The sequence below is a fragment of the Rhamphochromis longiceps genome, linkage group LG4 (genome assembly GCF_057381845.1).
Source record: "Rhamphochromis longiceps isolate RC_006_pf linkage group LG4, R_longiceps_female_GT1.1, whole genome shotgun sequence".
NCBI classification, from domain to species: Eukaryota; Metazoa; Chordata; class Actinopteri; order Cichliformes; family Cichlidae; genus Rhamphochromis; species Rhamphochromis longiceps.
Genome location: NC_140560.1, coordinates 3,664,853 through 3,692,738, shown reverse-complemented (window position 1 = coordinate 3,692,738; position 27,886 = coordinate 3,664,853). Strand labels below are relative to the sequence as shown.

The 27,886-nt window shown below is 41.9% G+C and overlaps 3 protein-coding genes across 3 annotated transcripts in view; 1 reads left to right on the top strand and 2 right to left on the bottom strand.

Moving 5' to 3' along the window:
* The window catches only part of LOC146670826 (uncharacterized), a 411,199-nt gene that overhangs the window by 93,468 nt on the left and 289,845 nt on the right, over positions 1 to 27,886 (bottom strand). The window lies entirely within an intron of this gene.
* On the bottom strand, positions 506 to 15,369 carry LOC146670831 (uncharacterized). Its single transcript, XM_085402935.1, has 2 exons — positions 15,195 to 15,369; positions 506 to 948 (listed from the first exon to the last, which is right to left on the bottom strand). Exons 1-2 carry the CDS (start codon positions 15,367 to 15,369, stop codon positions 557 to 559), a joined length of 567 nt encoding a protein of 188 aa, XP_085259061.1. The 3' UTR covers positions 506 to 556.
* The window catches only part of nfixb (nuclear factor I/Xb), a 142,709-nt gene continuing 130,318 nt past the window's right edge, over positions 15,496 to 27,886 (top strand). Inside the window, exons 1-2 of the mRNA XM_085402927.1 lie at positions 15,496 to 15,664; positions 24,717 to 24,800. Coding sequence (XP_085259053.1) covers positions 15,662 to 15,664; positions 24,717 to 24,800 — 87 coding nt within the window. The 5' untranslated portion in view covers positions 15,496 to 15,661. The remainder of the gene's footprint in view (positions 15,665 to 24,716; positions 24,801 to 27,886) is intronic.

Sequence of the window (27,886 nt, the reverse complement as noted above, 5' to 3'; positions counted from 1 at the left end):
TGTGTATAACTAGGGATGTATGCTGTGTGTGCTTAGCCAGGTGGAGAGAGTAGTCACTTGTTCATAAATAAAGAGAAGGAGAGAGAGAGAAAATGTGTGGCGAGATGCTCCCTGAGTCTGACTTTGTGTATGCATAGTTACTAATATGAGTAGGCTTGGCTTAAGTGTGTGTGTATCTTATATGACTGTGTGCGCTGTCTGACTGATGTAAATGTGCTGCCGTTGAGCGCATGGTGCGTATGTGTCGAAATAAAGGATGTTTGTGGATGAGTGTCGAAGCAGGTGATCGAGGCAGTGAAAGGAATAAAGAAAGAAACCAAGGACAGGGGTGAGCAGCATAAAACCAAGAGGGGGAAAAGAGAGGAGGAAAAAAAAAACGAGAAGAAAAAAAACAGAAACAAAACGTAAACATTCCAATTAAATCACTGACGGAGAGTGACGGTGTTAATTCTGCTATGAAATCACACTTTAAGATGCGATTTGTTAAACAGATGTTAATGCAAGTTAGTGTGAGTGGATAGGGAAATGGTGTAGCTGATTCTTATCTGGTGTGAGGTTAATACAGCCACGGAGTGATGTTGGGGTCGCGGTGGAGCTGTCCGTCCACGTACAGCCGGTCCACAGCGATGACAGCGCGGGAGCCCTTCTGGATGAAGCCGCGTCGGATTGGGAAGAGGACCCTGCGTCGTTCCAAGATCTCTTTGGGGAACTGGTCGTTCACGCTGAAGTCCGTTCCTTTTAATTCCCTGCCGCGGCTTTTCACATGTTGCTTTTGTTTGAAGTGGCCGAATTTGGCCACGATAGGACGTGGTCTCCCGGCCGTAGCCCGAATGGGGCCGAGGCGATGTACCCGATCGAAGACGATGTTCTTCACAGTGTCCTCCGGCAGCTTCAGGTGGGTTTTGATGAAGCTTTTTACCGTGGTCTCCGCGTCCTCTCCGGCGGCTTCTGGAATACCAGAAAATACCAGATTATCACGCATGCTACGAGCTTGTAGATCGATAACTGTTTCTTTTATTTTTTTATTTTCTCTATTGAGCTGGGTAACATTATCTGTGAGACATTTCACCGACTCCCTTAGCGTGGCATTTTCAGCAGCAAGCGTTTCCACCTGCTGCTGGCTGTACTCCAGGGATTCTCGCAAGCATTTAAATTCTCGGTGAAGAATCTCCACCATTTTACTTCCCGACGTTGTAAAGTCTACATTTTCTTCCCTGCCTTGTAAAGTCTACATTTTCTTCCCGACCTTGTAAAGTCTACATTTTCTCCCGTTTCATAAAGTCTACATTTTCTTCTCTACCTTGTAAAGTCTACATTTTCTTCTCTACCTTGTAAAGTCTACATTTTTCTTGCCTAGTAAGTTACAAGCTACAGTTTTTCTAATCATTTCATTGATCTCAGTATCCATAATTCTGAGAGAAAGAACAAGAAAAGAAAGACAAAACAAAACAAAACAAAGCAAAACAAAACAAAAAAGTCATGATTTTAACATACTTTTTTTTCTGTGGCCCTAATTCTTTATTGTAGTGTAGCTCTCCAATAGGCGTCAACATTGGTTATGTTTTGTGGCCAAGCGGGTTTCCAGACTTTATTATGATGGTTCTTCGGCTTTTTTAAGCACCCACCACTTCAGAAGCCAGAAAAGTTCATGCCCCCGTATCCCACATTTTTAAAAAATCATTAACAGCAAAAAAATAAATAGAGGCCTGCACGATAGAATCAGCTTAGTCTGGTTTGTTTATTTTCCCTCAGTAAATCTCATTCATTCGCCTTAGCTTCATTTCAGTTTTTCCCCTGCTACTCAACGCTGTACCTGCAGCGGCTCAGTGACACTGCTTTTAGTGTACCCGAGTCAAGGTCATGGTCCTTCAAAGCTACCCCTTGCCTCTGCCCCTGACCATGTCATCTGAATGAAGGCAATACATTTAAAAAAGTTCTTAAAGGCTCAAAATGTAATATTTCATTTTGTGCTTTTTAAACAGTCTCTTAATGGACTAGCTTCTGACAGATAGGTTGATCAGATGGGACAGAGATGCTGCATTCTCCATCACTGGCCTGTGAATTAGCCTCCCAGAAGAGATTAGAGCATCTGACTCAGAAGACAACTTCAAACAAAACCTCAAAAGTCATCTAGCAGCCGTGTCTTTGTGTTGCTTTTATGCCGTTCATTGTTATCACACCTACTTATTGCTTTGAAGCATAGCTGGACTGGCCATCGGGCATATCGGGCATTTGTTTGGGTTTTTTGTAATGGTATAAACAATAAAAGGCGGTGGATTGGCTAATTGGTCATGATCGACTCTCGGCTGGACCAATTAGCCGATGAGGTCGAACTTTAAAGTTCTGTATTTAGGTATAAAGGAACGCAATTTGTCCCGAACTTCAGCAAAAATCTTAAAAAAGACACAAAGCTGGAGTTATTCTGTCGTTACGCTGCACAGCTGCCTCTTCTTCTCTCAGTCTCTCCCCTCCATCTCCTGTTGCTACTTCAATCATGAAACTGATCAATGATCAGCTGATCGGCTTTGCTGTCCTAAGTCCCATCTCGTTTGTTTATCGCCCACTTTGTGCCAGAAAGACGAAACCAGCGGATGTCACGCTAAACAACAGCAGCATGTTTAAGCTTGATCAGCTGTTGTTAGAATTAATTTAATATTAATTTCTAGTATCAGCTGATGTTTGCTGGAGCCACAGCTGCAAAAAAGCTTCTGGTCATGATGTCGGTTTGGTTATCTGGTGAGAGGGAAACATGAAGATGAAACCAGGAGATGTCCTTACTGAATCATCAGAGCTGAACAGGTGATGGAGGAACAGGTTTACCTTTTAGGTGACATGAATGAGTTGAAGGGAAGTTATGAACTGTTTCTGAGAGACAAATAACACCAGGATCCTTTTTTAGGTAGCTGACAGCTGGTAACTGTGCAGGGGCGGGTCTAGGAAATTTTTACCAGGGATCCATGTAGGGCATTAATGGGGAAAGGGGGGCACAAAGAAATACTTTTCTTTCTTATTCTCATTTAAAATGTCTAGCTTTTATTAAATAATTATCTAAATCTTACAACCAAAGTGGTTATCTGATGTAAAATGTATAAAAATTCATTATTGTATATAGTAAATATTAAGTCTAATATATACCGTAGTAAGCTATAGTGCTTTTTCCTTTGAGGAGGTGCCATCTGTGCAGTCTGCAATTCTGTTGAAGAAAGATGTTGAATCTATTTAATTACTGTAGAAAAATAATTGGTTTCTGTGCATTTGTTTTACCCTGGCAATAAATTAAAGTCGATTATGTCGATTAGGCGACATAATCGACGGATTATTCAACGGCTTTATGGCTTTTCCTATAATACCTGGTGGGCCGTTCTCTAGTCAAAATGCCCGGGCTGATTTTTTGTCCCAGTCCAGTCCTGCTTTGAAGGATACTTAATGTCCTTTGTTTTATCATTATTTTACAGTTTTGTCTTCTTTGTTTCTCTTTTTACATTGTATATTGAATTTTTAAATTTTCTTATTCTACTCTATTTGTATTCTCCTGTTTTTATTGCCCAGCAGTTTGAGTTGCACTCTGCATGATTTATGCCACAACAAACCAAAAGAAGAGAAAGAAAAAAATTGCACTGTTGAGAAAAAATAATTCTAATACAGGTTTCACTGATATATGGAAAAAACATTAAAAACTAATAAAAGGTTCTACATAAAAAGCATTGCTTTCAGTTTTGACCTGCCACGTTGAGTGTCCAATAGAAGCCCCTCAGTAACCTGGCTCAGACATCTGAGCTTGGCCCACAGCCTCTTGGAACATGTGTATCAGCACAGAGCACAGCACATAGAAATTGTTGTTTTTACTGACGATGTGTGTCATAAATACTCCTTGTCTCTCTCCATATATATGTGTGTGTGTGTGTGTGTGTGTGTGTGTGTGTGTGTGTGTGTGTGTGTGTGTGTGTGTGTGTGTGTGTGTGTGTGTGTGTGTGTGTGTATACAAATACTGCTGAAATATGATCATACCCCTCATGTGTGAGGCCATAGATATGAATGTGCACCTCAGTATTTGTAGCAGAGTTGGAGGCTCAGTAAGTCTGAACATGGCAGCAGGAGCAGTTGGACCGATGAAGCGAGAGGCACAGTTGCTTGGAGAGGGTCTCCGTGGCATTTCTGTGTCCCTTCTTCCCTCCAAACACACATGCACACACACTAGCATACATACTGTATATACCCACACATACACACTCTCTCTATCACTCACACCGCAAGCAGCATCGTGGTAACAGATAGCTCCTGATTGGTGACTCTATCCGTGCTTTTCCCCTCACTGAGTGTGTTTTCCATATTTATATATTTATCATCAGTCCCAGGAAGAGGAGTCTGGCGTGGGAGACGTAGCGTGGCAGAGTGTGGAATGGCGTGGGAGAGGCAGAGTGACCCCGGGCTCAGGTGGCAGCTGTGCTATGACTTCTCTGCCAGGTCATGGTGGATGGTAGGACGGATGCTCCCTGTCTCTCCCTCATTCTGTATCGATCAGTCTGTCTGCTTCTCTTCTGTTTTTGTTTTTTTCATTTCATTCTCCTGCTCTCGTTTGCACTGTTTCGGATCAAATGTCCCACTGCTGCAGAATGTGGCATTTTACTCTACATACTGTGCACGCTGCATGCTTTTACACCTCTGAAGAGACTGTGCTCAGTCACTTGTTATATGTGCATTGAAGGCCAACAGGAAATCCTGCGAGTGTAAAGCCAGGCAGTGGTCTACTTTTAGCAGTTAAGACAAGTTTAGCATCCCTGCTGACTCTGTGATGCTTTCATCTGAAAGGCACACATGTAAATTTGCATGAACCTGAACGATGTGATGATGGTGTGTACATTTGGCAAAGTTCTTCAGGCTATAAAGTCACAGTGCTACTTCCACTAAACACACTTAGTTCGTCTTCTTATATTCTAATCACAAGATCATTTGGGTGATTGACTCCATCAAAGATATCTGGGGCTTATCCCAAAGGATGGGAGTTTTTAATTAAAACCTGTTTCTTTCCCACCAGAGGAAATAATTCTGAATTTTATTAAGGCCATGATACACTTTTGAGGCAACACAAATAGCATTCCTTTTTTTCATGCGAGCAGTGCTATTTTCTATCCAGTGGTCCCTGCGTTTGGCGTTAGCATTGTTGCCCTCGTTTGCGTTCAGATTCTGTCACTTTTATAAGCAGCTTTTTATTTCACTGAACTCTCGGTTAACTGTAAAGAAATGTCATCATCATTGGTTGTAAAAAGCACTTGCCATCTTCTGCACTTTTGACCTTCAGCTGTCTTTTTTTACGACACAAACATCCCCATTTTGGATCATATCACAGAGCTAATTTATTCCAGACTTTCACATATTGACAACATCAATCACACCAATCTCTTGGTAGCAGTAGCTTTATTATTTCCTCTCATGTGGCGGTTGGTGTTGATCACAGAGCCGTCTCGAGGCCTGACACAGTTTGTAAACCCGAGGGTTCCTCTAAGCGCCAGCCTGCTGCGCTCACTGCTATGTAGGGCAGAGCTAGGCCCTCTGCCTGGGTGGGAGTGGGGGTGGTGGCGGTGGTGTTGGGGGGGAGACAGGGAGGGATGGCAGCCAGCATTGGGGCCCCATGCAGGGATGCAGGAGGTGGATAGCAGGGAGGAGGGGTGGAGGGGTTACAGGGGGCAGAGAGAGGGGCACAGGCTGGGCATGGCTGGCAAAGGAGCATTTAGCATACAGACATACAGCAACTCAGCTTTGTGGTACACACAGCATGGGTTCACTACACAGGTTTGTGTGTGGTGGGGGAGGTGTATTTACTATTTTAGATAATTTACTGCATGAATCTTATTTCATGCCTTTTTTTGTAAATTTGCTCCTGATTGAATTGCTGGTTTTATTTTTGAGATGCAGTCCGAGGTAAAACAACTTTATCAAGCTGTAAAATTAAGAGTATCAATTTTGAAGTTAGTTTAGTTTAGATACCTGACTTCGACCATCTAAAGCAGTTCACCAGAGAGGGGAACAAAAGAGTACAGGGAGGGTGAAGCGGGTGGAGACGAGTGACAGATGTGATTTGTGACAAAAGGTTAACTTCAAGGTTCAAAACACTAAGAGCATGATGGCTAAAATATGCAGTGGCTCGTGCAACAATAGCTAGTTCCATCTTTTACATACAGTCTTTGGTTACTTGTCAGGTCCACTACAGAAAACAGAGACACTTATATAATTTGGTCTGTGTGTAGAAATTCATATTGTGTTTTCTTATTTCCCCGTTACAGTCACGCAGAGTCTGATTCTGGAACAACTTTTATTCCTTTCTTTACTTTTGTGTTTGACTATATTCTTCCTGCAGAGTCAAAAACCATGAAAAAGGGAGAAAAAAAGGACGTGGTTAGGTTTGGTTAGGTTTAGGCATAAAATTATGTGGTTAGGTTTAGGTAGGGGGAAGGTAGGGGGTGGTTTTGGTTAAAACACACACTTCCACAACGTAAAACACGAGTTAAAGGGGAAACTTCTTCTGCGGTCCGTGGTCTCATTGTGTCAGAGAGGGACTCTACTCACTCTTACTGCTCCAGTGGACTGCTCTGCAGTATAAATGATGGTAAACTGGCACTCAGTTCAATACAAATAAAAAGCCAAGTTTGGTGCTGCAGAAGCAGGACTTTGTTTACACCATGATTTAGGAGGGAAAAGCCTTTAAAAAGTAATAAAACAACCTAATACTTCACAACTAATAACATTTGGCATGCATCAACTGTATTTGTTATCAGGAATTCCTGTTACAGGATTTAGATGACCTCGATCTTTTTACGATTATTTTTTTTTCTTTGAGTCATCCTCGTGTCATCCTTGTGCTTCCAGTGCTGTCTCCTTCTATGCTTTGCCTCCTGTGTTCAGATTTCCCCTTCTGCCTTACTTTCTATCCCGTTTTCTCTCCATCTTCTTTCAGTCTGTCTGTCTCTCTCGCTCTGTCCCCAGACAGTGCCTCCCATCAGTGCCCATTTCTATCCGTCTGGCTTGTCCCCTTCCTTTTCACCCAGATGACCCTGTCACCGCCCTGCTCCTTCTGTCTGTCTGGCTCTCCTTTACCCAGATGCCTCCAACCACTGCCCGTTCCATACCATACTCTATATAAAAGCCTCCTCCCTCTCTTTATCTCTGCCTTCGTTATCTGATTCTAACCGTGTCTTTTGCATGCGCGCGCTCCCCTCGGTCTCTCGCTTCCTCGTACTCTCCCGCTGCACAGATGCCAGGCTTGGTTCGCAACAGCTGTCTCACCATGTGCCACTACCAAGTGTTGCCTTCAACTGCAGGGCCGAGTGGGGGTGGGGGGCGGTGGTGGTGGTTCTGGGGTGGAGGGTGCAGAATGGATTATCCATGAATATTCATGTCCTTTTGGATGTACTACCAAACAGACTCCAGCCTTAAAAAAAATCTTCAGGGTGAGTAAGGATTGAGGGAGAAAGGAAGGAGGAAACAGGGAGGAAGGATAGGTGATGGGAAAATATGTGAATTTCAGACAGTTTGACTATCATATGGACATGTGCCGTGCATCCAGGGGAACTCTAGCATATTAAAATCAGATGATTCTTTTGACACAACCTGTGTTAAATGGGAGCGAAAATAAATGTTCATATAAATATATAGATTCCATTATAAACGATGGACACATGTTGTGAAGCCTCGAGGTGAGAATTTTGGTGTAACACCAAGACAGTAATCAGACCTGACAATCAAGGATGGATGTGACGGAGAAACTGAGGTTCAGGGTAGCAAGTTTTCAATCACAAGGCGGACCCTCCCTAAACTATATACTTTGTTTTTCACTCTATTCAGGGTCACTACTCGAGTCCATAAACTCATTTGGAAAATGTTTAGTGAAGTCGAGTGACTGGATGAAGTCAGTTCAAAGGACATTTTCCCATAAACTTCTATACAATCTAGTTTCTTTGCCCAAACAGAGAAATTTCCCCCACACCAGCAGAAGGCATAGCCTTGAAGCTACGCCTTATTCTTTACATAGATGGAACTCTGCACCCTCATATCCAAGAAAACACTGCAGTTCAGTCTTTTTCAGAATAGCTACTTGTTCTAAAACTAAGACGATTTGGTGCCTAAACCTGAATAAAGACAGAGTGAAAATCAAACTTACAAATGAGATATGAGGCAAATTCCAGTGTCCCAGTCAATGGTAAGGAAAAAAAGTTCATCCTGGGCTGATATTTCTCCTGGTTTGGGCTGGCTGTGGTGCTAAATTTAAAATAGGGGAATTTCCAATAATTAGTTGATTGAAAATTGTCCAGGTGACTGGTTGCCTGTCTCTCTATGTCAGCTCTTTGATGGAATCTACCCACCTCTGCCTCTCACCGAGTGTCAGCTGGAGTCGTCTTGGATAGGCTTGGATGGAAGCATGTGCCATAATTTTATACCAGTTCTTTCAGTGCAGTCAAAATATTTCGGAAAACACCCAAAATGTCAACTTGCAAGTAAAAATGAATTTTAGAATCACTAAAGAATTTATCTTCTGGGAGCCATGAATATTTTTTACAGATTTCACTCTGGAGCCGCTGACAAACCCACACTGGGATCATCCCAGAAGTACTCCTGCAGCAGCAGGGTTAAAAGAGAGGAACACAAAGACGAGCACAGGCACACATTGTACCGGAGATCTGACAAGCAGCAGCTGAAAGGTGTGGGATATGATCACAGTCCCAGCAAGCAAAGCAAGCTGGTTGAACAGTGAAGCGTGGCTACGCATGGATTCTGAATGAGAATCAAAGAATGCAGAGCAGGAGCAAAAGAAGGGCAGATAGACAGTGGGAAAAAAATGAGATAGCAGATAAGAGATAGTGTTGGGGTGAGGGGCAGTGGATCTAAGCGGACCCAGGCTCCAGTGCCGCTTCCTTTCTCTTTCATTGAGAGCCAGGAAAAGAGATTATAGCAGCCATGCTTTCTCCTGTGTGAGGTTTGGGAAGGGGGCACACTCTTCCCTTTGCCACCTCCTCCCCCCTCAGACATCCACTCTCTCTGGCGGTATCGACTGGACCTAAACCAGAGCAAATCATACCACTGCTAGAATGTGCGCTAGGATCATCGAGATGGTTGCTATTTGATATAAATTTGACCAACAAGACAGTTTTGTTTTGGTCTTTGTTGTTTTTTGGGTTTCTAGCCTCATAATCCATTGAAGCGAGACGGGCTTTTGTCGGGTGCTGTATGTTGTCGCCTACACACAACACTCAACCCCGACAGAGCCATTGTGTTACTTCCTGGGTGAGCCTCTGGAGAGCTACGACTCACTGAGGGAACAAGAGGTTTGGATGTGTGCTCGCTGGGTGGCTCACCGAGTGCTTCACAGCTCTTGAGTGTACACCTTCCTCACACTGGCATCCACTTACACAGCCGCCGCACACACAATCACCCACACACAATTAGTCCACAATACACAATTATACACCGCAGCTCCCTCTCTCTTCTTTTCTCATACACACAACACATGCAAACAGTGAGTTAATCAGACCTATAAACCCTCCTTGCTGGTAGAAGATAAGCGGTGTGCTGGTAGCCCTGCCCTCCTGAGAGCAGCACTCCTCTAGCGGTGCCGTGGAGCTGCCTGATAAGGCAGGGGAGGGTGGGATACCCCGAGAGATACACATAAACACACACACACACACACACACACACACACACAAAGACACACACGCATACACAGACGCCGCTCAGCATCAGTTAGCCAGATCCTCAGCTGAGCCAATCAGTGGTTCGCAGGGCCTGAGGCTCCACCAGTCATCTTTCTTCAGGTGTTGTTCATTTCAGCGCTCAGCCTGCAGGTGGACGAACATCTGCACGTGTGCGCTGTGTGTGTGCTCAGCAATCACACTACCTCATAATTTGGTTGCATGGGAGAAAACCGATCAGACTGATGCCGGTTCAGAGCACAGACGTCTCCATAAATGTGGTGTCCCTTTAAAGTGTAGTGAGTGTTTCTACTACCTGTAAGATTTACTATAAATAACCCAAACAATTAAAAACAGACTTTCTTCTCCAATCAGCAAACCCTTTTATATATTTAAAGTAAGGTGACTTTAGTCTAATCCTGCTTAACGCTGCTTTTCTGCTTTTATGTACAAAGGGCCAATAACACACTTCCTCAAGGGTCTTGTGGTAATTAGGCAAATTTCTAAACTCAGCTAATTAAACCTTAACCTGTATATCAAAGGTCCTCAGGGATTTACAGATTAATCAGCGGTAAATCAGTAGATATAGAAATACTTTACTTTGACATGAAAAACATACGAAAAACTAAATTAAAATTCTTTTAAAACAGTACGTGATTTATTTCAATCAGTGTTTTTCTGTCTATCTCTGCAGTATTTGTTCATTTTCTCTGCTTAAACACGCAGGTGACACTCTCTGTCCCTTTTCCCCACTATAATCTCTTTACTCAAGCGTTTAGGCATGAAGTAATTTAATGCCTAAAACATTACAATCCTGCTTTTCACAGGGAGTGACCCTGTGAAAAGCAGGATTGTAATGTTTTGTGATGCCCAACAGGGAGTGTACCTGATCTAACTTAGGTTGTTCCTCGGTGCAAAGCTGTCACTGCTCTCCTTTTGCTGTTCCAGAACATTTAAGAGCTGTGGAATAATCAAAGGTGGTGTTGTGGTGCTTTTATTTTACATTTGAAACATTTAAAGGGGTTGTACATTTTAATCGTCCACGTTTGGTTGTCATTTGTGTTTTCGGTTTGGTCTGGGGGGGGTTGACCACCTTTTTAGAGATATTGATAATAAGTGCTTCAGACTACATTACTCATCAGTAAAATGTCTCTAAAACGCACTTTAATGCACTGATATTAATAATGTAGTAAGCCTAACAGTGTGAATAGGGGTCATTATTTTTCCAGCTGTTCCTTCAGAATTTCCCTTTTCTTTCTGATGACGCCACTTTCACTCGTGTGAAAGATTCAGATCCATTCCTGCTCATCAGATTGCTTTACTGTATATCTTTTACTTGATTTCATCGCTGTTGTTTGTCCGTTCTAACATCTTTCTGTTTGTTTTTAACGGCCTGCTCCTACATTCCTGCTAAAGCGATTGTTAGTTGGTCAGTATTTTCTGTCCTCTCGCGTTTCATCGTTGGTCTGCAGCCCCCTTTCTCTCCCTCTCTTTTTTTTATCATTTCATTCAGCGCAGGCAGCAACAGCAGTAACCTATAGCACGGCTCCCGTTCGCCTCCGTGGCAACTCTTGGAAGTTGGCGCAGGTCAAATGCGCCTTAATTCAAACCATAAGAAACGAAAGAACGGCCGAGCCGATTCCACTGGCCGTGCCAAGGTCAGCATTCCTCGACAGGCCGTTGCCTAGTGGAACTTTTGTCTCACAGTTTGTGTAAACCTCCTGGGAGAGACGGTATATAGGACCGGGAGAGGAGAGAGACCAAAGAAAGGGCTTCCCCCCCCCCCCAGCAAATTAGCGCAAGCTGCCGGTTTGGACCGGTGCAGAATGATGAGGGGGGCATTCGGGTCAGATGTGGAGACACTATATGGCAATGTATAGATAAAGACAGGAATTTCTTACTTTTTAAATGAGAGGTGAGCTTTTTCCCACAAAGCACAGATGCGTGCAAAAATGCGCATCTACAGGTTTTTGTGCTGTGGCCTCGCTTATATCCGAGCTTTGCTGCACTAAATAGTGCCATCTCAACTAACCATCGCTGGTGTGTTTGTAGCTACAAAAACAAAGCAATCGGGTGCACATTTTTGCCTTTAGCCTTTTTGTAAATAACCCAGAGTTTGGTTTACATTTCGAAAATGTTTTGTTCTCATTTTTCTTATAAAGCTCCCAGCCGGCCCAGCATCCAGCACCTCTGAAATGATGGATTAAATATACACACACACACACACACACACACACACACACACACACACACACACACACACACATATATATATATATATATATATATATATATATATATATATATATATATATATATATATATATATATATATATATATATAAATTTAGTTCAAGTATAAGTTCAAGTGAAGTTCATTGCTCGAAATCCAATATTTCAAGGTCAAGTAAGAAGTCAAGAGGAGCGTGAATGAATGAAACGAGTGTCACATCAGAGTGGCGTGACTTTATATCTTTTCTTTTTTGCTTCTTTGTTTGTTTAGAGTTTTGATTTTTGATCAGGTGACGCTTGAAGCCATTCTGTTCTATGTTTCAGACTCGTCCCTTTACAAACACGAGACTCGTGCCTTTTTTCTTTCTTTCTGTATTTTTCTCGGGTGCCAGTTTGTGCATTGGTATCATAAAAAGCTGCAGTTTGACTAAATTTTAAAGAAACGTTTTGTATAACGTCGACAGAGCAAAGAAAAAATAAGTAAAAGACAAAGCAGCTTGGAACTGATTACACTGAAATGATTCCACTCCCACGGAGGCCTTAAGTTCATGTATTTGTCTCCCATGATGAAGACTTGATTTCTCTAGCAGGCCGCTCACTGGAAGGCCACACACACACACACACACACACACACACACACACACACACACACACACACACACACACACACACACACACACACACAGTTTAAAAGAAAAAAACTAAATAATTAATCATTCAAATTAAAAATGTAAATTGATAATAAATCAGGCGATTTGACATCATTTCATGCTTTGAATGTGTTACTTGCAATTTAAATGAACAGATTCATATTTTTACACATTATTGATGTTTTTGTGGATCTTTTTTAAATTACATATTTCAGATCATATTGTCCATAAAATAATTCTGGTCAAACATTGAATATATTTTTAGATGGTCTAATTATATGTATATCAGCTTTTTTTTAAAAACAAATGAAATAAAAGAAACTCGAGGCCTAAACTGGTTATTTGCTGTGTAAATGTTTCTTTTGTGTATTCAGGTTGTAATTTTTCCTTTAGAATTTTAAATAATGTCACTTCATTTTGTTTCTTTTGAAACAGATCACAGAACCGACAGTTATTTAATGCTGTTTCTCTAAAACTGAATCCCAGATTGTGGTGATTAGAGACACTGAGACAGTCCGTACATGTCTGATTTTGCATCAAGTGACAGTGAATTTGTGCACAATTAGGATTCAGAAATGACCCTAACTGTCATCCAGAAATGAAAACTTAAAGAAAAAGAAATAGAGAATGTGTGTGTGTGTGTGTGTGTGTGTGTGTGTGTGTGTGTGTGTGTGTGTGTGTGTGTGTGTGTGTGTGTGTGTGTGTGTGTGTGTGTGTGTGTGTGTGTCTTTAGTTTCAGTGTAGATTTAGGGAGACGTTATTTTATTTTAAAAAAGCAGCCTTATCATTTTTCATAACCCAGAGTTTTGGTTTTTCCCATAAAAAAATCACATTTTTTATGGGAAAAGAATGAATGCAGCTTTACATTTAGTGTGAACTCAGACACGAAGGGACTTCTCTGTCACTGAAATCTCCACGCAACGAACCACAGCCACTCTGAGCCCGGCAGCTTTTTCTTTAACTGTGTGTGAAGTGCTGAAGTTGAACCAACACGGTGTAAACTGGCATCAGGAGGAATCCTTTTTGTCTCTGCTCATCATTTCGATGCGTGACGTCTGCAGTTGCGCACTTCCGTAAAATACTGCGTTTTACCCATAAAAGGTTAAAACTCGCTCTTGGTAATTTATTCATTAAAAAGACCTCTATTGTCGTGTTTTAAAAAAAGATGTCTGCTGAAATTCCATCTGAATTTCCTGGGCTGATTTGGATATTTGTGGGGAATAAAAACTTGGGGGGAAGTGGTGAAGGCTCCAGCCAGAAGTCATGCACCTGCGCTCTCTCTCTAACCTCACTGTTTCAAACTTGTGCTCAAACTGTTCGCTGCATTCATGGCGAAATAAACACATCAGTAATTTGAACGGATCAAGACACAGAGGAGAGAGAGGAGGAGTTTATTCTCTTTTTTCTTCTGTTTTTTAAGGATTTGGTTTATAGCTTTGCACTATTGGGGCTTGCAGTCGGTCAGCCTGCGGTGCTGGCTGTGCGTAAAATCTGGCAAAAACTAAGGTGTTAAAATGTCTTAAATCCGGTTAAACATTTTAAATAGAGACTTTTTTGTAAACTTGCCTTTATTTTTATTTGAATTGTTTCGCCATTAAAATGGAAACATATGCGGGCAGCAGAGGGTTATAGCCCACTTCAGTTTATTATCACTTTATTTTTTTTATCCTCAGAGAAACTCTTCTATGGTTAGTCAAGTGTCAACAAATGGGAGTCTTTTACGTGGGGGCATGGGGTAATTTCGATTAATGAAAATGTACTACATAAAATTATCAGCTATAGATGGAGATTTTTGTTTAGATTGTAGGTTTTTGTTCAGCAGCTGGAGCTCATATTTAAATTTTAAGTGACACGTGTTCACGTACATACCACCCATCCATTTAGGCTGACTATTAAATTTGCACTCAAAAAAAATGTCCTACCCTACCACCTCCGCCGTCTCCCCCACTGCTCCCTAGAACCTCCGCTCCCTCCCGCCCTCTCTATCGGCCCCGAGCTGCCCCTACACTGTTGCCGGTGAGAGCTACTAATCCCCTGCGTCCACGGTTTACTCTGAGCCCGTATTTAATTCCTCTAAACCCCCAGCTGCCGCCCTGGTTACTCACTGAACACGACAGACTGTGAACCGCTCTGGTTATTAATAATTCACCAGCCCTCCGCTCCGCTTCTTCGGCCGCGGCCGCAGGACACCGTTTCGTCCTCAGTGGTGCGTGCAGGCGGCCACGCTGTGCGCTCACTTCTCGCATTTTGTTTACTTAATTATAGCTGCTCGATGTCACACACTCACACACTCACACACAGTCGCACACACGGGGAGACAGACGCACGTTTCACCTCTTTGTTTTTGGGTTTCAGATCACAGACCGTCCGCTGAGGTCCCGCTCGCGGATGTTGCGACACTCGCGCTGCCACATGCTGAGTTTTGTTTCAGACGCGGTCCTCCCAGCAACTTTGTGCCGACACTGAGAAGGGGGTGGAGGACAGGTGGAGAAGAACCGAGAAGCGGACTGCACTTTTACGTGATCGGCGACGCCTGAGCATGCAAGGGGAGAGAGCGCGCGGCGTCCAGTCTGGAGGAGCAACAGCTGATTTGGTGAGCGCGTGAGCTGAGAGCGCAGGGCAGGCTACTTACTGTCGGTGCGCGGCCAGGCTTCTGCTCCGACACTCGGGCTCTGACGGTGCAGCGTCTCGGTGGCACGTAGCTCGGGGACTCGGTGCGGGGACGTGACGGCACCGGGACTGAGAGTGCAGCCAGGCGCGCGCAGCTTCGAGTTTCGTGGAACTATCACGAGTTGAAAGCCGCACATAAACACCTTGCATGAAGAAGTCGGGAGGCAGACCGCTTGGATTGTACGACTCTGCGTCCCGTTTGCCTGGACTGAGAAGAGCTGACTTCACTTTATCCCAAAAAATGTTTACCGGGCAGCAGGCCGTGCATTAGGGCTCTTTTGCTTCCGGTATAAGGCCCAGCTGAGCAAGAAACCGAGCAGTTTTCTCTCTCCCACTCACTTTTTTTTTTTTTTTTTTTTTTTTGGAAGCCGAACTTTTCAGAGTGGAAAATGGGTCTTTGAGAGTGTTGGCACATATCCTCACACCACAATGGTACGTGCTATGTAAACCAATAATTTGCTCATTTATGCAGTCAGCTTTGACAATCATTGTACTTGTTCATCGTTTTAATGATTCTGTGCTTTATAGTTTAGTGAGCTATCTTATATTTCGTGTGCGTGTGTGTGTGTTTGTGTGTGTGTGTATTTGGTGTGGCTAATGTGTAACAGTCACAAAGTATGTGCCAAGTCCCTCCACCTACCTGAATCTGTTTGCTGTCACAGTTAGACTCATTAGGATCTTATGGTTGTTTTAAAAATGTGGGGAGATTTCCTTGCTAAGGAGCTGCATGTACATTTGAAAGGATGTTGCTGGAAGGAAAACCTAATCCACCTTATTTTAATAGTTACATACGTTGTTGCCAATTTTTTCTTTCCAACCTGCTGGCCAAATTAGTGTCCAGCCCTCTCAGTTCACCGCTCGATGCCTACTGCCTTCTGCCGTTTCATCCACACGGAGAACATGACTCCTCTCACAGACTGGGCTAGTCTATTTATAGTCGCATATATGATAGGACCTATGGCACAACATCCATAATAGAGGTGTCATACAGTATGTAAAGGTTTCACTGTTGCATGTGGGAAGGACCCTAGAGCACAAATCCCACCTAAAGGCAAGGTTTACCAGAGTCTGGAAAGTTGGCTGTAGCAGGATGGAACTTATTGTTTGCGCCAGCGTTCTATTAAGTGGCCATTTGATTTGTGCGTAATTACGCAGGGACTAAATCCTTAATTACGCAGGTGGTTTATTTGTCCCATTCAGGGAAATCCAGTGGTATCACAAAGCAAACGTTTGTAATGCTTCTCGAACTCTAACTGAAGTTTGTTTGAGGATTCTTTAAGCAGACATCAGCTTATGAGATTTTATCCAAGGTTTCCTTTTTCGTTTGAGTTGAGTCCTTTCAAACAGAAGACGTTTTTCATGTTTTATCCCGATTTTCTTTTAACATGTTAAATGAGAAATCTACTCTCTGTGAGGCTTGCGAAAGCATTCATTTGAATGAAGTGCTTTTAGGTTTTAAAATTAGTAATAAGAAAGTCTGTTTTATGCAAAACTATGAAAGAGAGCTCACACATCCTTGACCCTTAGAAATTCTTTTTTGGCATGAAATGTTTCAAGTCAGGCAATAGTTAGGGGAACCTCCCACATACAACCTTGAAGCTGCTTAGATACCCAGGAATGGATCTTATTTGCACATGAATATGGAAGATTATTAGTATGAATAATTATTTGTTTATGAGCATCCTTGCTGACATGGCAGCTGCCCAAGAAGCTCATCAGTAAAAATGATACAGAATTCAGGACAGGCCTCACATGGGATTATCCCCACTTGTTATTCTCCTACTTATAGCAGCAACTCACCTCTTTTAAAAAAAACCTTATTTATTTATTTTCAAAGGCTATATGTGTGTTGTGTTGATTTTGTGCCAAACACTTCAACTGCATGTTAGTTTAGTCAGACGGCACTGGAGGCATCTGTCAATCAGTGTCAGACTCCTGTTAGCTTTCCCCGAGGCCAGTTCGCCATCTCTGCCACAGAAATAAATATTCAAACACTACTTTTCTTTACAGATGATCTATATATACACAAGGATTTATAGGTTATGGATTTTTCCCTATGTGCCAGAAAGTAAACAGAAAGTTTGAGCCATCATCAGGAAATACAAAGATGACATTATGGGTCCAAAATGATGATTTACAGACAGACCGGACCTTTACAATAAGCAATGCAAGCGGTGTTTTAAATATATAGCCAAATGCAAAGTTTACACTGGATTCTCCGTGGTAAACATATGTGTGATATATAGTGCAGGAACTAAAGATTAAAAAAAATAGAATCACAGAGTGCTGTGTAAATAGCTGTGGTAACTGTATCCTGCACTCTGCCTCTGTGTGTGTGTGTGTGTGTGTGTGTGTGTGTGTGTGTGTGTGTGTGTGTGTGTGTGTGTGTGTGTGTGTGTGTGTGTGTACAGCCCACCACATGATGATCAGACAAGCGGTTTTCCAGTCTTGTGTGATCTCCATCTTGGCCGTTGTTGCCAGTGATGTCATCCCTCACTGTATACAGAATATTATGCTATTATGTTTGTCCTGGCCTTGACGTTTCTCTGGAAAAATAAATAAGGCTTCAAGGAGGCTATAATAGCTTATGCAGCGTGTAAGCTTTTGCTGTAGTTTAAAGATGGAAACTCTGATATACAGTCAAACAGCATAAATATTAGGATAGTGAGCTCAGATGTGCTTGTCAGGTTGACTGGTTTTTAAGCTGTTGTGATTTTAACAGTGTGCAGCCGAGGGGCTACAGTGGATATATCACGAGCTGTAATCACCTCAGTCATTCAGCTTCCTTAATATGAGATCCTTGTTGTGCTAAACGAATCACAAGTTCATGAAAGAGTGTCTCAAAAGATAAAACGTACAGTAATACTCCAGTGGTTTACTGGTTACAGTTGGGGTAGTCTGAGCTAAGCTTAGCTAAGCTAATAATTCAAACTGAGAAAAGCTGAATCCCAGATCTCAGTGCAGCTCAGAAACATCTTTCATTAAATTCAATTCAATTTCATTACATTTTCATTAAGTTAAGCTCACTCAGCTCAGACTCCATTCCTATACTGGTAATATATTTTTTGTGTGTGTGCGTTTAATAGACTGAAATGTCAAGAAAACTCTAGTGACATCATTATGACATCAACAGGGCAGTTTTTTTTGGGCCTCAAAACATTTTTAGCATTTTTAATAGACCCACGAAACACATGACAAATGGTTTTACAGGCTGGACAGTGCTCTGTATAGTAAATACAATGAATGGATTCTAAATGGAGTATTTTCATATTTATCCATTTCAGTATTACTACTCTAAAATCCTTATATCACTGCTGAGTGCAATACACAGATCTGAATCTTTAAAAACAACATTTCTTATGCTGAACAGGGTCACAGTCTGCATGCCTGTTGGTTGCGTTTTCAGAATATTGCTGTATTCAACATCTTAACAACCAGCCTGAAGCTGGACAGAAGCGATTAACTCATTAACTCAGTCGTGGTGTACTATGGCTAGTTAAACCTTAACATTGTTCTTGGAGAGAAAAAAGCGAACCACTGCACTCACAGACGTGTGTGCCCCACTTTTTTCTTTACTATTTTCTCTTACCCACCAACCGGTTGCAGCAGATGCTTACATAAGACTGGTTCTGCTGGAGGCCTCTTCCTTTTAAAAGGGAGTTCTTCCTTCTCATCATCACCAACTGCTTCCTCATAGCAGACTGTCTGATTGTTGGGGATTTTCCTTTCATTCTGCTTCTTCTTTAACTTACAAAACACCTTTGTTAAGAATTGGAAACCATATCGAACATCTGCAACGCTCAAAGTCTGAGTGCAGCACAACTGAAACTACCAGCACACACGGCACCGCCAAATTAAAATGTTGCGATTGCTTCATCAAGTTACTACAGTTATAAATGTCTTTATATTGACCGTGTTCTGGCGGCTACGCTGTGCTCTGCAAGTTTGCTCAAACGAGCAGACGCGAGCAAGAGAATGAAGGTCAAATCCAAGAAAAACGGGGTGTAAACATTAAGATTGTAAGATTTCATCAAAGGCCCGAGAGGTCACGGGATTCAGCTGTATTTAGAAAGAATGCCACATTACTGTGTTTTACAGGATGTTTTGACAGTTGTTTGCTACAGTTAATACAAAAAAGCATCTCTTCTTATAGAACAAAATCAAAATCTAAACATATATTTTAATTCAAACGTTCCCAGGGAATGCATAACGCCTAGTACAGGAAGCCAGATTCAAAACCATGCAGTTTTAACTTCTTTAAGTGAGCTCTAAAAATATACAAAGTCAAAACACTGGAGTGAGATAATCTCACTTGTTAGTTTAAGCAAATAATAATCTAGAAATAACGCAGACCCTTCAGTATGAGCATAATTTGACTTAAGCCCCCAGATCAGATCAGTTTGCTTTGGAAATGGCAGAACAAATCACACAGATTTTATTTTAACTTGATTCAAGGCAAAGTTTTTTTGCAGTTTAAAGGAAGTCTTATTTTGTACCACGAGCCTGAACACTTCAAACTCCTCCATCTCTATTCTAGCCCTCCTTTAATTATCTTATCAAGACTGAAGCCTCACATTAATTGGTTTCACAAGACACACCAGAATGCACACCAGCTGTGTAACCAAGTAATTTGAATGAACTTAATTTGGGAAGGTGCTGGTATCTTATGCCTTCTGAGTTTAATTTGGGGGGGAGAAAAGGGGGGAAAATCACAACAATACATGTATTTTCTCTCTTCACTCTCCTCTTTAGGGCCTTAATGAGGAATTAGAGCCAATAGCATTATTCATTAAACAGGGCTTTCCAGCTATTTATCACTCTAACAATATTAGCATATTTGTTTAAAATTTCAACACTTTTTTTTAGCATTCGTAACCAGGTTTAGCATTTTTAATAATCTGGCATCGAATGTATCATACCAAATTGAATGCTGCAGAAGAACCGGCGGCAAGACCCAGAAACATACTAAAAATCCTTTACGAACACACACACACACACGCACGCATGCAAGCACGCACACTCCTCTAATTACCACCACCCCCCTCCTTGTCTCTTATTCCCCACCTCCTGAGATGCAGGTGTAAAATATCACATTTTTCCAGCATTTCTCCCTGAGGTGGCGCTGGCTTGGACTCACACAACGTAAATTTCCCCTTTCATATTCCCCCACACATTTTTTTTTACAAACAAGTTCCCCCTCCCATCCCTCCCTCTCTTTGATGTGCTTGCCACATCTGCACAGGTTTGTTAGCTTGTTACCAGGTGAAGAATGAGGATACAATTAAGGCTGAATGGAGCAGGACTGAGTAGGATGTCAGTTATGTTTTGCCGCAGAAGTCTCTGATCCTCTAGGAACTGTTGAGCTCATACAGACAAGTCTGCAAATGATTAGGACGGTGCGGCGGAATGATCAGAAGGCTGTTAATCAGTGACTGCGAAGATACCCACCACTGGTGGATCGACGCGTATTCAGAAATATGGAAACCCAGGTGGTTTCTGGGCTGTTGTGTATCTTTGTGTGAACAAGACAAAGTGGGAGACAGAGGAAGGTGGGCCATATGTATATGCGCTCTGATTAATCTAATTCCATGTGAGGCAGCCAACTTAGGCATCTGTCCCCCTTTTAGATCTCACTTATTGTAAACGTGGATGTCAGAGAGAATTGAGCAGAGTAAGTGCAGCTGAGGTATTGTAGAGATCATGATTCGTATTCATGCTCAGTTGTGTCTGAGATTGGTCTCAGATGCGACTAAACGAAGGTAGCGCTGGTGCTAGGTGACTGCCCAGCCTGTTATAGTTGTTGCTTTTGCTTTTTTTCTATCATTTTCCACAAAAAGCGAAGTGAGTTGTGTAAAATCAACTAAAAGCTTAAAACAGCGAGTGGCTAACTTGTAAACATATTAGAGCAATTAGCAGCTCAAAGTGCCTATTCATAATCAAGGGCATGACCGCTTCAACTGACAGCCGGTTGCGGTTTCACCTTGAATTCAGCAACAGCAGGATGTTGCTCATATGGCTCATTTAGCAATCTACAACAACAATAATACACTAAAATAAATGTTTTCACTACAATATGAAAATATTTGAAAATTAGAGTACGCCTTTTCACTTTCTTCATGAGATTCACTTTAACCTAGCTTAGCAGGTGCTAAGCTAACCTGTTTGAACTTTTTCTTTGTGAACAAAGAAAAGTACAGCGACATAGTCTCACAAATAATGTTGTGCTAGCGAGGACACAAAAAACATTTGGTAAGACAGCTTAATAGAAGGGTTGGACAGAGCTAAGCTAGTTATTTATCCCAATTTCTAGTTTTTATTTTAAGCTAGCTCCAGATTCATGCCTAACATTTTTATGCTAATTCAGGTAACACTGCTAGTGTAAGCATGTTGGGGGGGAAATAAAACCTAGCTGTTATGAAGTATACGTTTACTTTTATAAAATCTGCAATAGTTTGAAGCAATAAGTGACAAATTACTACCTTCGAGGTTGATACTATGAGCTTATTATTGTCTTAGTCTTATTCTGGCAATTAGGCTTTTACAGGACAGAGAAATAAGACAACTTGAGGGATTTTATAAAACGACTTGATAAAACAGTTGTGAAGTAAAAATAAATAAAATATAGCAATCCTTGTTCTCTCTGAACAGAGCTAACCTAGCTGGGGGTAGGGGGGTGTTCTGTTTCTCTGGTTTGTGTTACCTTTAGCTAAAAATCTTCAGACCTCTTTATGTTTAATGCAATTGTTTTGCTGTCACCGTCTGTAGTTTAAATTTACATGCCAAAACTTTTTGGCAGAGAAAAAAATTGTGATCGTTGATATTCTATTTTCGCATTCAGTCATTCATTTGGAGATTTTCTGTCCACTTGATGAGTCTGTTATTTGTTCTCTGTTTAGGGTTACGTAGAGGGAATTCCTTGTACTGCTGTTTTCTGTGGGCAGAATTGATGATCAAATTGTGAATTGTAAACATGTAAAACAGCAAATGATTTAGTACATAATAGTTATTACTTCCATAATTGTAAATTTAGCAAAATTACTTGATATAAACATAACGTAACATATTCAACCACTGAACAGAATACTTACAATTTTATGAAGTTTCCTGCAAATTTCCTCTGTAAATAGCTAAAATTCACAAACTGGGGGATTTCCCAAGCTCTTGAACTACCCCATACATGCATGTAAATAATATGGAGATTTGAACTGTGGATTTAAGCCTGACCCAGGCTGATGCTTCTCTGTTTTAATCATCTGTGCTTCATTTCAGTCACCAAAAACCAGCATCGCAGACAGCAAATGAGTAGTGGAGCTTTTTAAGTGTTTATTACACGAGACTCTGCAACTATTTTAGCTTGGGGCCAGCATATGGATCAGGCATATGTTGCATACATATAGAAAAACACATATATGTATAATTGATACTATGCTGCTTAAAAACTGACAGAGGAGGAAAGCGGGCCAGTGCTTCAGGGAGCTGCACTCAACATTGAGCCTCAGTGCAGCTCTCTAAGGGCTGGAGACAGAGAAAGATTCATTCATTAAACGATGTGTTTTTAGATTGTCGTTTATCCGGTGTTCAGCGTCCTCGAGCCGGGATTCCCTCTGTGCAGTGAAAATTATTTTTCATCCTTAAATGACTAAAACATGTCAGAAACAAGAGGCCGCTCGAGCCAGTGGAGTGCCATGTTTTGTGCTGCTCTGTAATTATCAGTGGAGTAAAATATATCCTTCAGCTGGACTGGGCAGTTTAAAAGCTTAACAGAAAGCCCGGGGAGCTTGACAAGGGCACCATTTAGTGGGACAAATGGTTTCAAATGGTTTCCCTCCAGTGTTTCCCCACATATTAATGATGACAGGCCAGAGGTTGGATGCTGAGGCCGTGCGCCGCGCGCAGTGTTTTCTTAGCCATTTGGATGACTCGAATTCTAACTTTTGTTTAAGCGAGCGTGTGCTTCACGAGGCACACGCTGAACTTATTGTGCGTGGGAGAGGCCACGCTAACAAAGCCAGTGTTAGTCTTATGTTAATCAACCTGCCTGCTGAACCTTTTGCCACAGACGTTGAGTGAAATCATACACACAGATGCCCTTCCTGTGTTACAGTAGAAAGGAAAAGGGAAAAGACTCGAGCTGTAACCTCTCATTCTGAAGGATATGAATAGCCTGTGTCTCCAGCCGCAGCTCAGTTAGTCCAAGTCTGGGACTTATTATAGTGCTGCGTGTTTATGCATGTGTCTCTGCATGTATTTGTTTAAGGGCAATCCCATGTCACCCGGCGCATGTGTGTATTTGTCTGCATATGCAAATGCTTAAGTAACCTAATATCTGTTTAAATTCCCTAAAAAACTGTTTATATCACATGCCAGTTTAAATACTATAACTTTACGTTTTCTTGCTGGCTACGAGCGATGTTTGTTCCTGTTTTGGGTGCATGTTTGTTTCTGCTGTAGGTATGTTGAGAGATAAGAAGGTAAAGTTCTGGAAAATAAGATTACTTCCCCTCTTCTCCTATATCCAGAAACTCAAGTAAGTCCCATTGTGAGTAAAACTTCCACTCTCTTACTCATGGAACCGGAGCTATTTTCATGAACGCAGACGTTTTTAGCCCTTGTCTAATAGGTTTAGTCGATTTCCAGAAGAGACATTAAAATTTAGCCTGGCAAAAAGCAATTTGTACCAGTTAGGACTAAAAAGTAATAGCCACAGGCTAGCAAACCAGGCAGAACTCCCATTCCCATATCCAGCTCCTCAGTCTGTGGTTTCCTCCCATCTATGTTGTCTGGCCTGGCTGCCTCAATTGACAGCAGAACTGCAATGGATGCTCATTCAGAGCCCAAGTCTCGGCTGACGCGTCCCTCAGCATACAAATGAACTGCACTGAATAGAAACAAACACTTGGGATAAACACTTTAGCTGCATCTATCAGCGGATGCAGGGCAGGGCCTTTTGAGTGGCCTGTTTTTGTCTCCGTGGAGGCAGACGTATGGCCTCTGTATGTGCGAGTCTTTGCCAAACATGTGTATTACTGTATGCGGCTGTGTGTGTGAGTGTGTGTTTGTGTGTGAATGATTTGTGCTGAATCAGAGCAGGCTGACAGAAAAGTGACCATGCAGGTGAAATAGCAGGGACAGGAAATGCCATTGTGCCGGAGTATTGTGTGCGGGTACGGCAGCTAAACACTTTGCTCCCCATTGAAGTGGCAGTGACTGGCAGGGCTGGGCCTCAGGCCTGCACAGCATATGGGCGCAGGCAGGCAGTGCACACGATCGTGCGCGTGTGTGCAGAGTGTAAAGACGCCGATCTTGAGTAGTTATCTGGTGGTGGGACTTGAGGAGGATGATGAAATAGGTCGAGCAGCAGGATGAGGAGGATTTTCACATACAAAATCTGCTTTTGCAGCTTTGCGACCAGCTTTTCTGTGTGTTTTAAATTCCCTGATCCTAAATACAGAACCAACTAATGAATCACTGTGTTACATTTCAGGCAACCGAAACCTTTCTGTTGAACGAAGAACCCTCCAGAGGTCCTGGGATGCCTGAATGCTTTGTAGTATCAGATTCATACAGGGTATGCATCTATTATTATTATTATTATTATTATTATTATTGTTATTATTATTTCATGTGTCGGTATTAAATGTGTTATTGGAGTCATTACTCATTATTCTGACTGACAGTCCGTTTTCATGCTATTGGTAATTGCACCGCAATCATAATGTCATTCACAGCTCCCTCCACTCAGCTGCAAACCATTACAATTATTATTTCCACACGCACATTTAAGAAAAAAAGGGGGGGAAAGAAAAAGAAGCCTTTGCAACTTCACCGAAGCGCCCTCGTCTCACGGGAGTGCAAATTACGACGATAATGTGAAGCATGCCTAGATGTATAAAACGAAAAAGAACTACAAAGTAAGAGAAAAGTGAGCAGCATTTCTAAAAAAAGAAGCCGTGAGATTTACAGCAATCGGCATGATATAAAATGGTAATAAAAGCAGAGGAGTCGGGATGGCGTGGGGCGGGGGGTCCTGTGTATGACTGAAAATGTGATCATTAATGAGGTGGGAGCCAGTTTTCTAGGCTACAGGCTTTGTTTCCCAGAGTTAAGTCTTATGCCAAGTCTCTCAGAGAATCTGGGTTGCTACACTATATTGTATGTCTCCGGGTAAAGAAATGAAGTGCTATGGCCAGGAGTGGGTAGCACGGCCGTCTAAAGAGAGTTTTGGGAGACAGGGGTTGAGGGGGAGGGGTGTCACTGTGACTGGATTGGATTCCGGGGGGCAGCGAGTTCAAGAGCGTCCACAGGAGAGCGTCCACAGGAGAGCGTCGACCTCCAGCTTCTCGCCGGGAGGTCTAATGTAGGGGGCTCAGTGTTGTGCAAAGTGCGTCACGACTCCATTCATTGTCGTCCTGAGCATTTTGTACAATAATGTTATGCAAACTATAACAACCTGTACTGATAACGTTAGGATCGTCCTGGATGCTTATTTCTGATACATCAGTATCAGTGTACATTTCACTTCCCCCTTCAGCCCCGTTGATTGATATCTGTATATCTGCAAAGAAAAGAAAAGAAGTGGGGGAAAGAGGATATCTATGATCTGTCACATCACTCAAACATTTGCAATGGTGATTTCTTATTTGTCACAAAAATAACAGAAAAAGGAAAATAAACACAGAAAAAATGGAAATTTAAACACAATAACGTCCCAGAATTTTGCAGCCAGTGAATAATTAATATAGAACAGAATTTGCATTACACCATAAATGCAAAAGGTAACCTTGCTTACTTTTTATTTTTTTATTTTGGGGTATTTTAACTTTACTAGCTGACACTGAATTTTCCACATAATTGTTTTTCTTTTTAATCATTTGTAACCTGGCTTTTCTTGGTAACAGCTTTTCTAAGAAAAGGCTAGTGAGTCTATTAATGTTTAAGTTCAAACAATTCATTTCAGCAGTGCCGTGGTCACAGTTTTATCTGTTGTGTTTAGACCTCCAATGCTGAGGTTGAATAATGTGGTTTCCATACCTGGGTGGCCAAGGACAGTGTTAAGGGGGACCTATTTTGGTCATTTCCAGCTCTGTATTTTTTATTCTTCCACTCTACTAGACTATCCTTGCATGACTGAGCTTTTTGAGAGTCTAAATGATTCGTCTTTATCTTCCAGTCACTGTCTAAAACAAGCTGTTTTAGCAGCTCTTCGTTTGAAAAACACCCTCCTTTTATGCTAACTTCAATCTCATTGGCTACCCCTCCCAAACAAAGAACATCAAGTGGGTGGGGCTTCTCCTTGGCATAATACAGAGCCAAGAGTAGAAAAAAACATTTGCGTTGCTCTTTGGGCTCACACAGATTACTTCTACACAAGTTGACCTCGTGGTCAAGTTTAATATGAGCATCCACCTCTGTAACAATGCAGTGCAAATGACAGAAAATAAGCAAGACACAGTGGGTCATCTTCAAATTTTAGCTAGCAACAGTGATCATGTTAAGGGTTGTCACTCAGATGTATTACTGTATTTGCATGAGCCACTAGAATGTGACATAAAACACAGTTTTGTGGTTAATAATATGTGTAAACCTTGTAAACATTTATAGCAGCCTTTTAATAATCCACATTTTATGAGTGGTTTTCATGTGAATGGAGCTAAACTAAGATGTACTAACTGTATTAAGTGGGTCGTGTGCTCAATTCCTTGTTCACAGTTCAAACAAATAATTGCAACCACCTTAAATTTACTCACTGGAACTGGCTTACTCCATGCTTTTAAAGCAAGGGAAACTTGTAATATTTTGTCTTTTTATAATATGTTGCCAATATAACATGTCTGAATTTTTCTAAAATCGACCAGAAGTGATGTTTATCCAATGTGACTAACAGCCAATGAAAAGATTTTGAAATCCCCCCCAAATTTTGATATTTAGTTTAAACTATTTGCTTACATGTCTGTGCGTGAAACTAGACAAACAGAAAATAAAAGATTGCTAGAAAGTGTATTCATGCACTGCTCATGTTTTTGTTTTGTTTTTTTAATTAATTAAAGGAGGCATCTTTTGGAACTTAAGTTAGAGGGTGACTTTGGTGAGAGGGATGTGTTTACAGGCGATTCCACCTGGTTGGGAACAACTACTTCAAGCAAAGCCTCGCATGTGCAGTGTATGTAAACGACGCGCTGCTAGAGATGACATCTGCTCTGCCAGACATTGCAACCACACTTACTTATCTCCGCTCCACTGTGTTGCCACCTATAGACAGTTGTGGTATCAACACCGGCTGTAATACTGTGCGCACGGGTCTCCGTCAAATTTGTGGTTACTTTCATCCTCATACAGCCTGTTTTGCACACCCACAGCCTAAAGCCTCCCCGCGATACACGGCCACAGCGGCTGCGAGATCGTTACTGCTCACTTCTGTGACACTTTCTTAATAAAATCCTCAGTTCTGGTGCGACTGCACAACAGCACCAAGCTGGTGGGTGAAGTCACTAACAGCGCTGGCCACTCTGGAACAGTGGTAAATATGTATATGCGAAGCGTGTGAAAAAGCAGAGCCGCGGCAGACCCACCAACCATAGCATATGGCTCTACCATGTGTTACTTAATGAGAGATTTACTCACACAGACCACTAAATGTGTGGCTCGTTTAAGGAG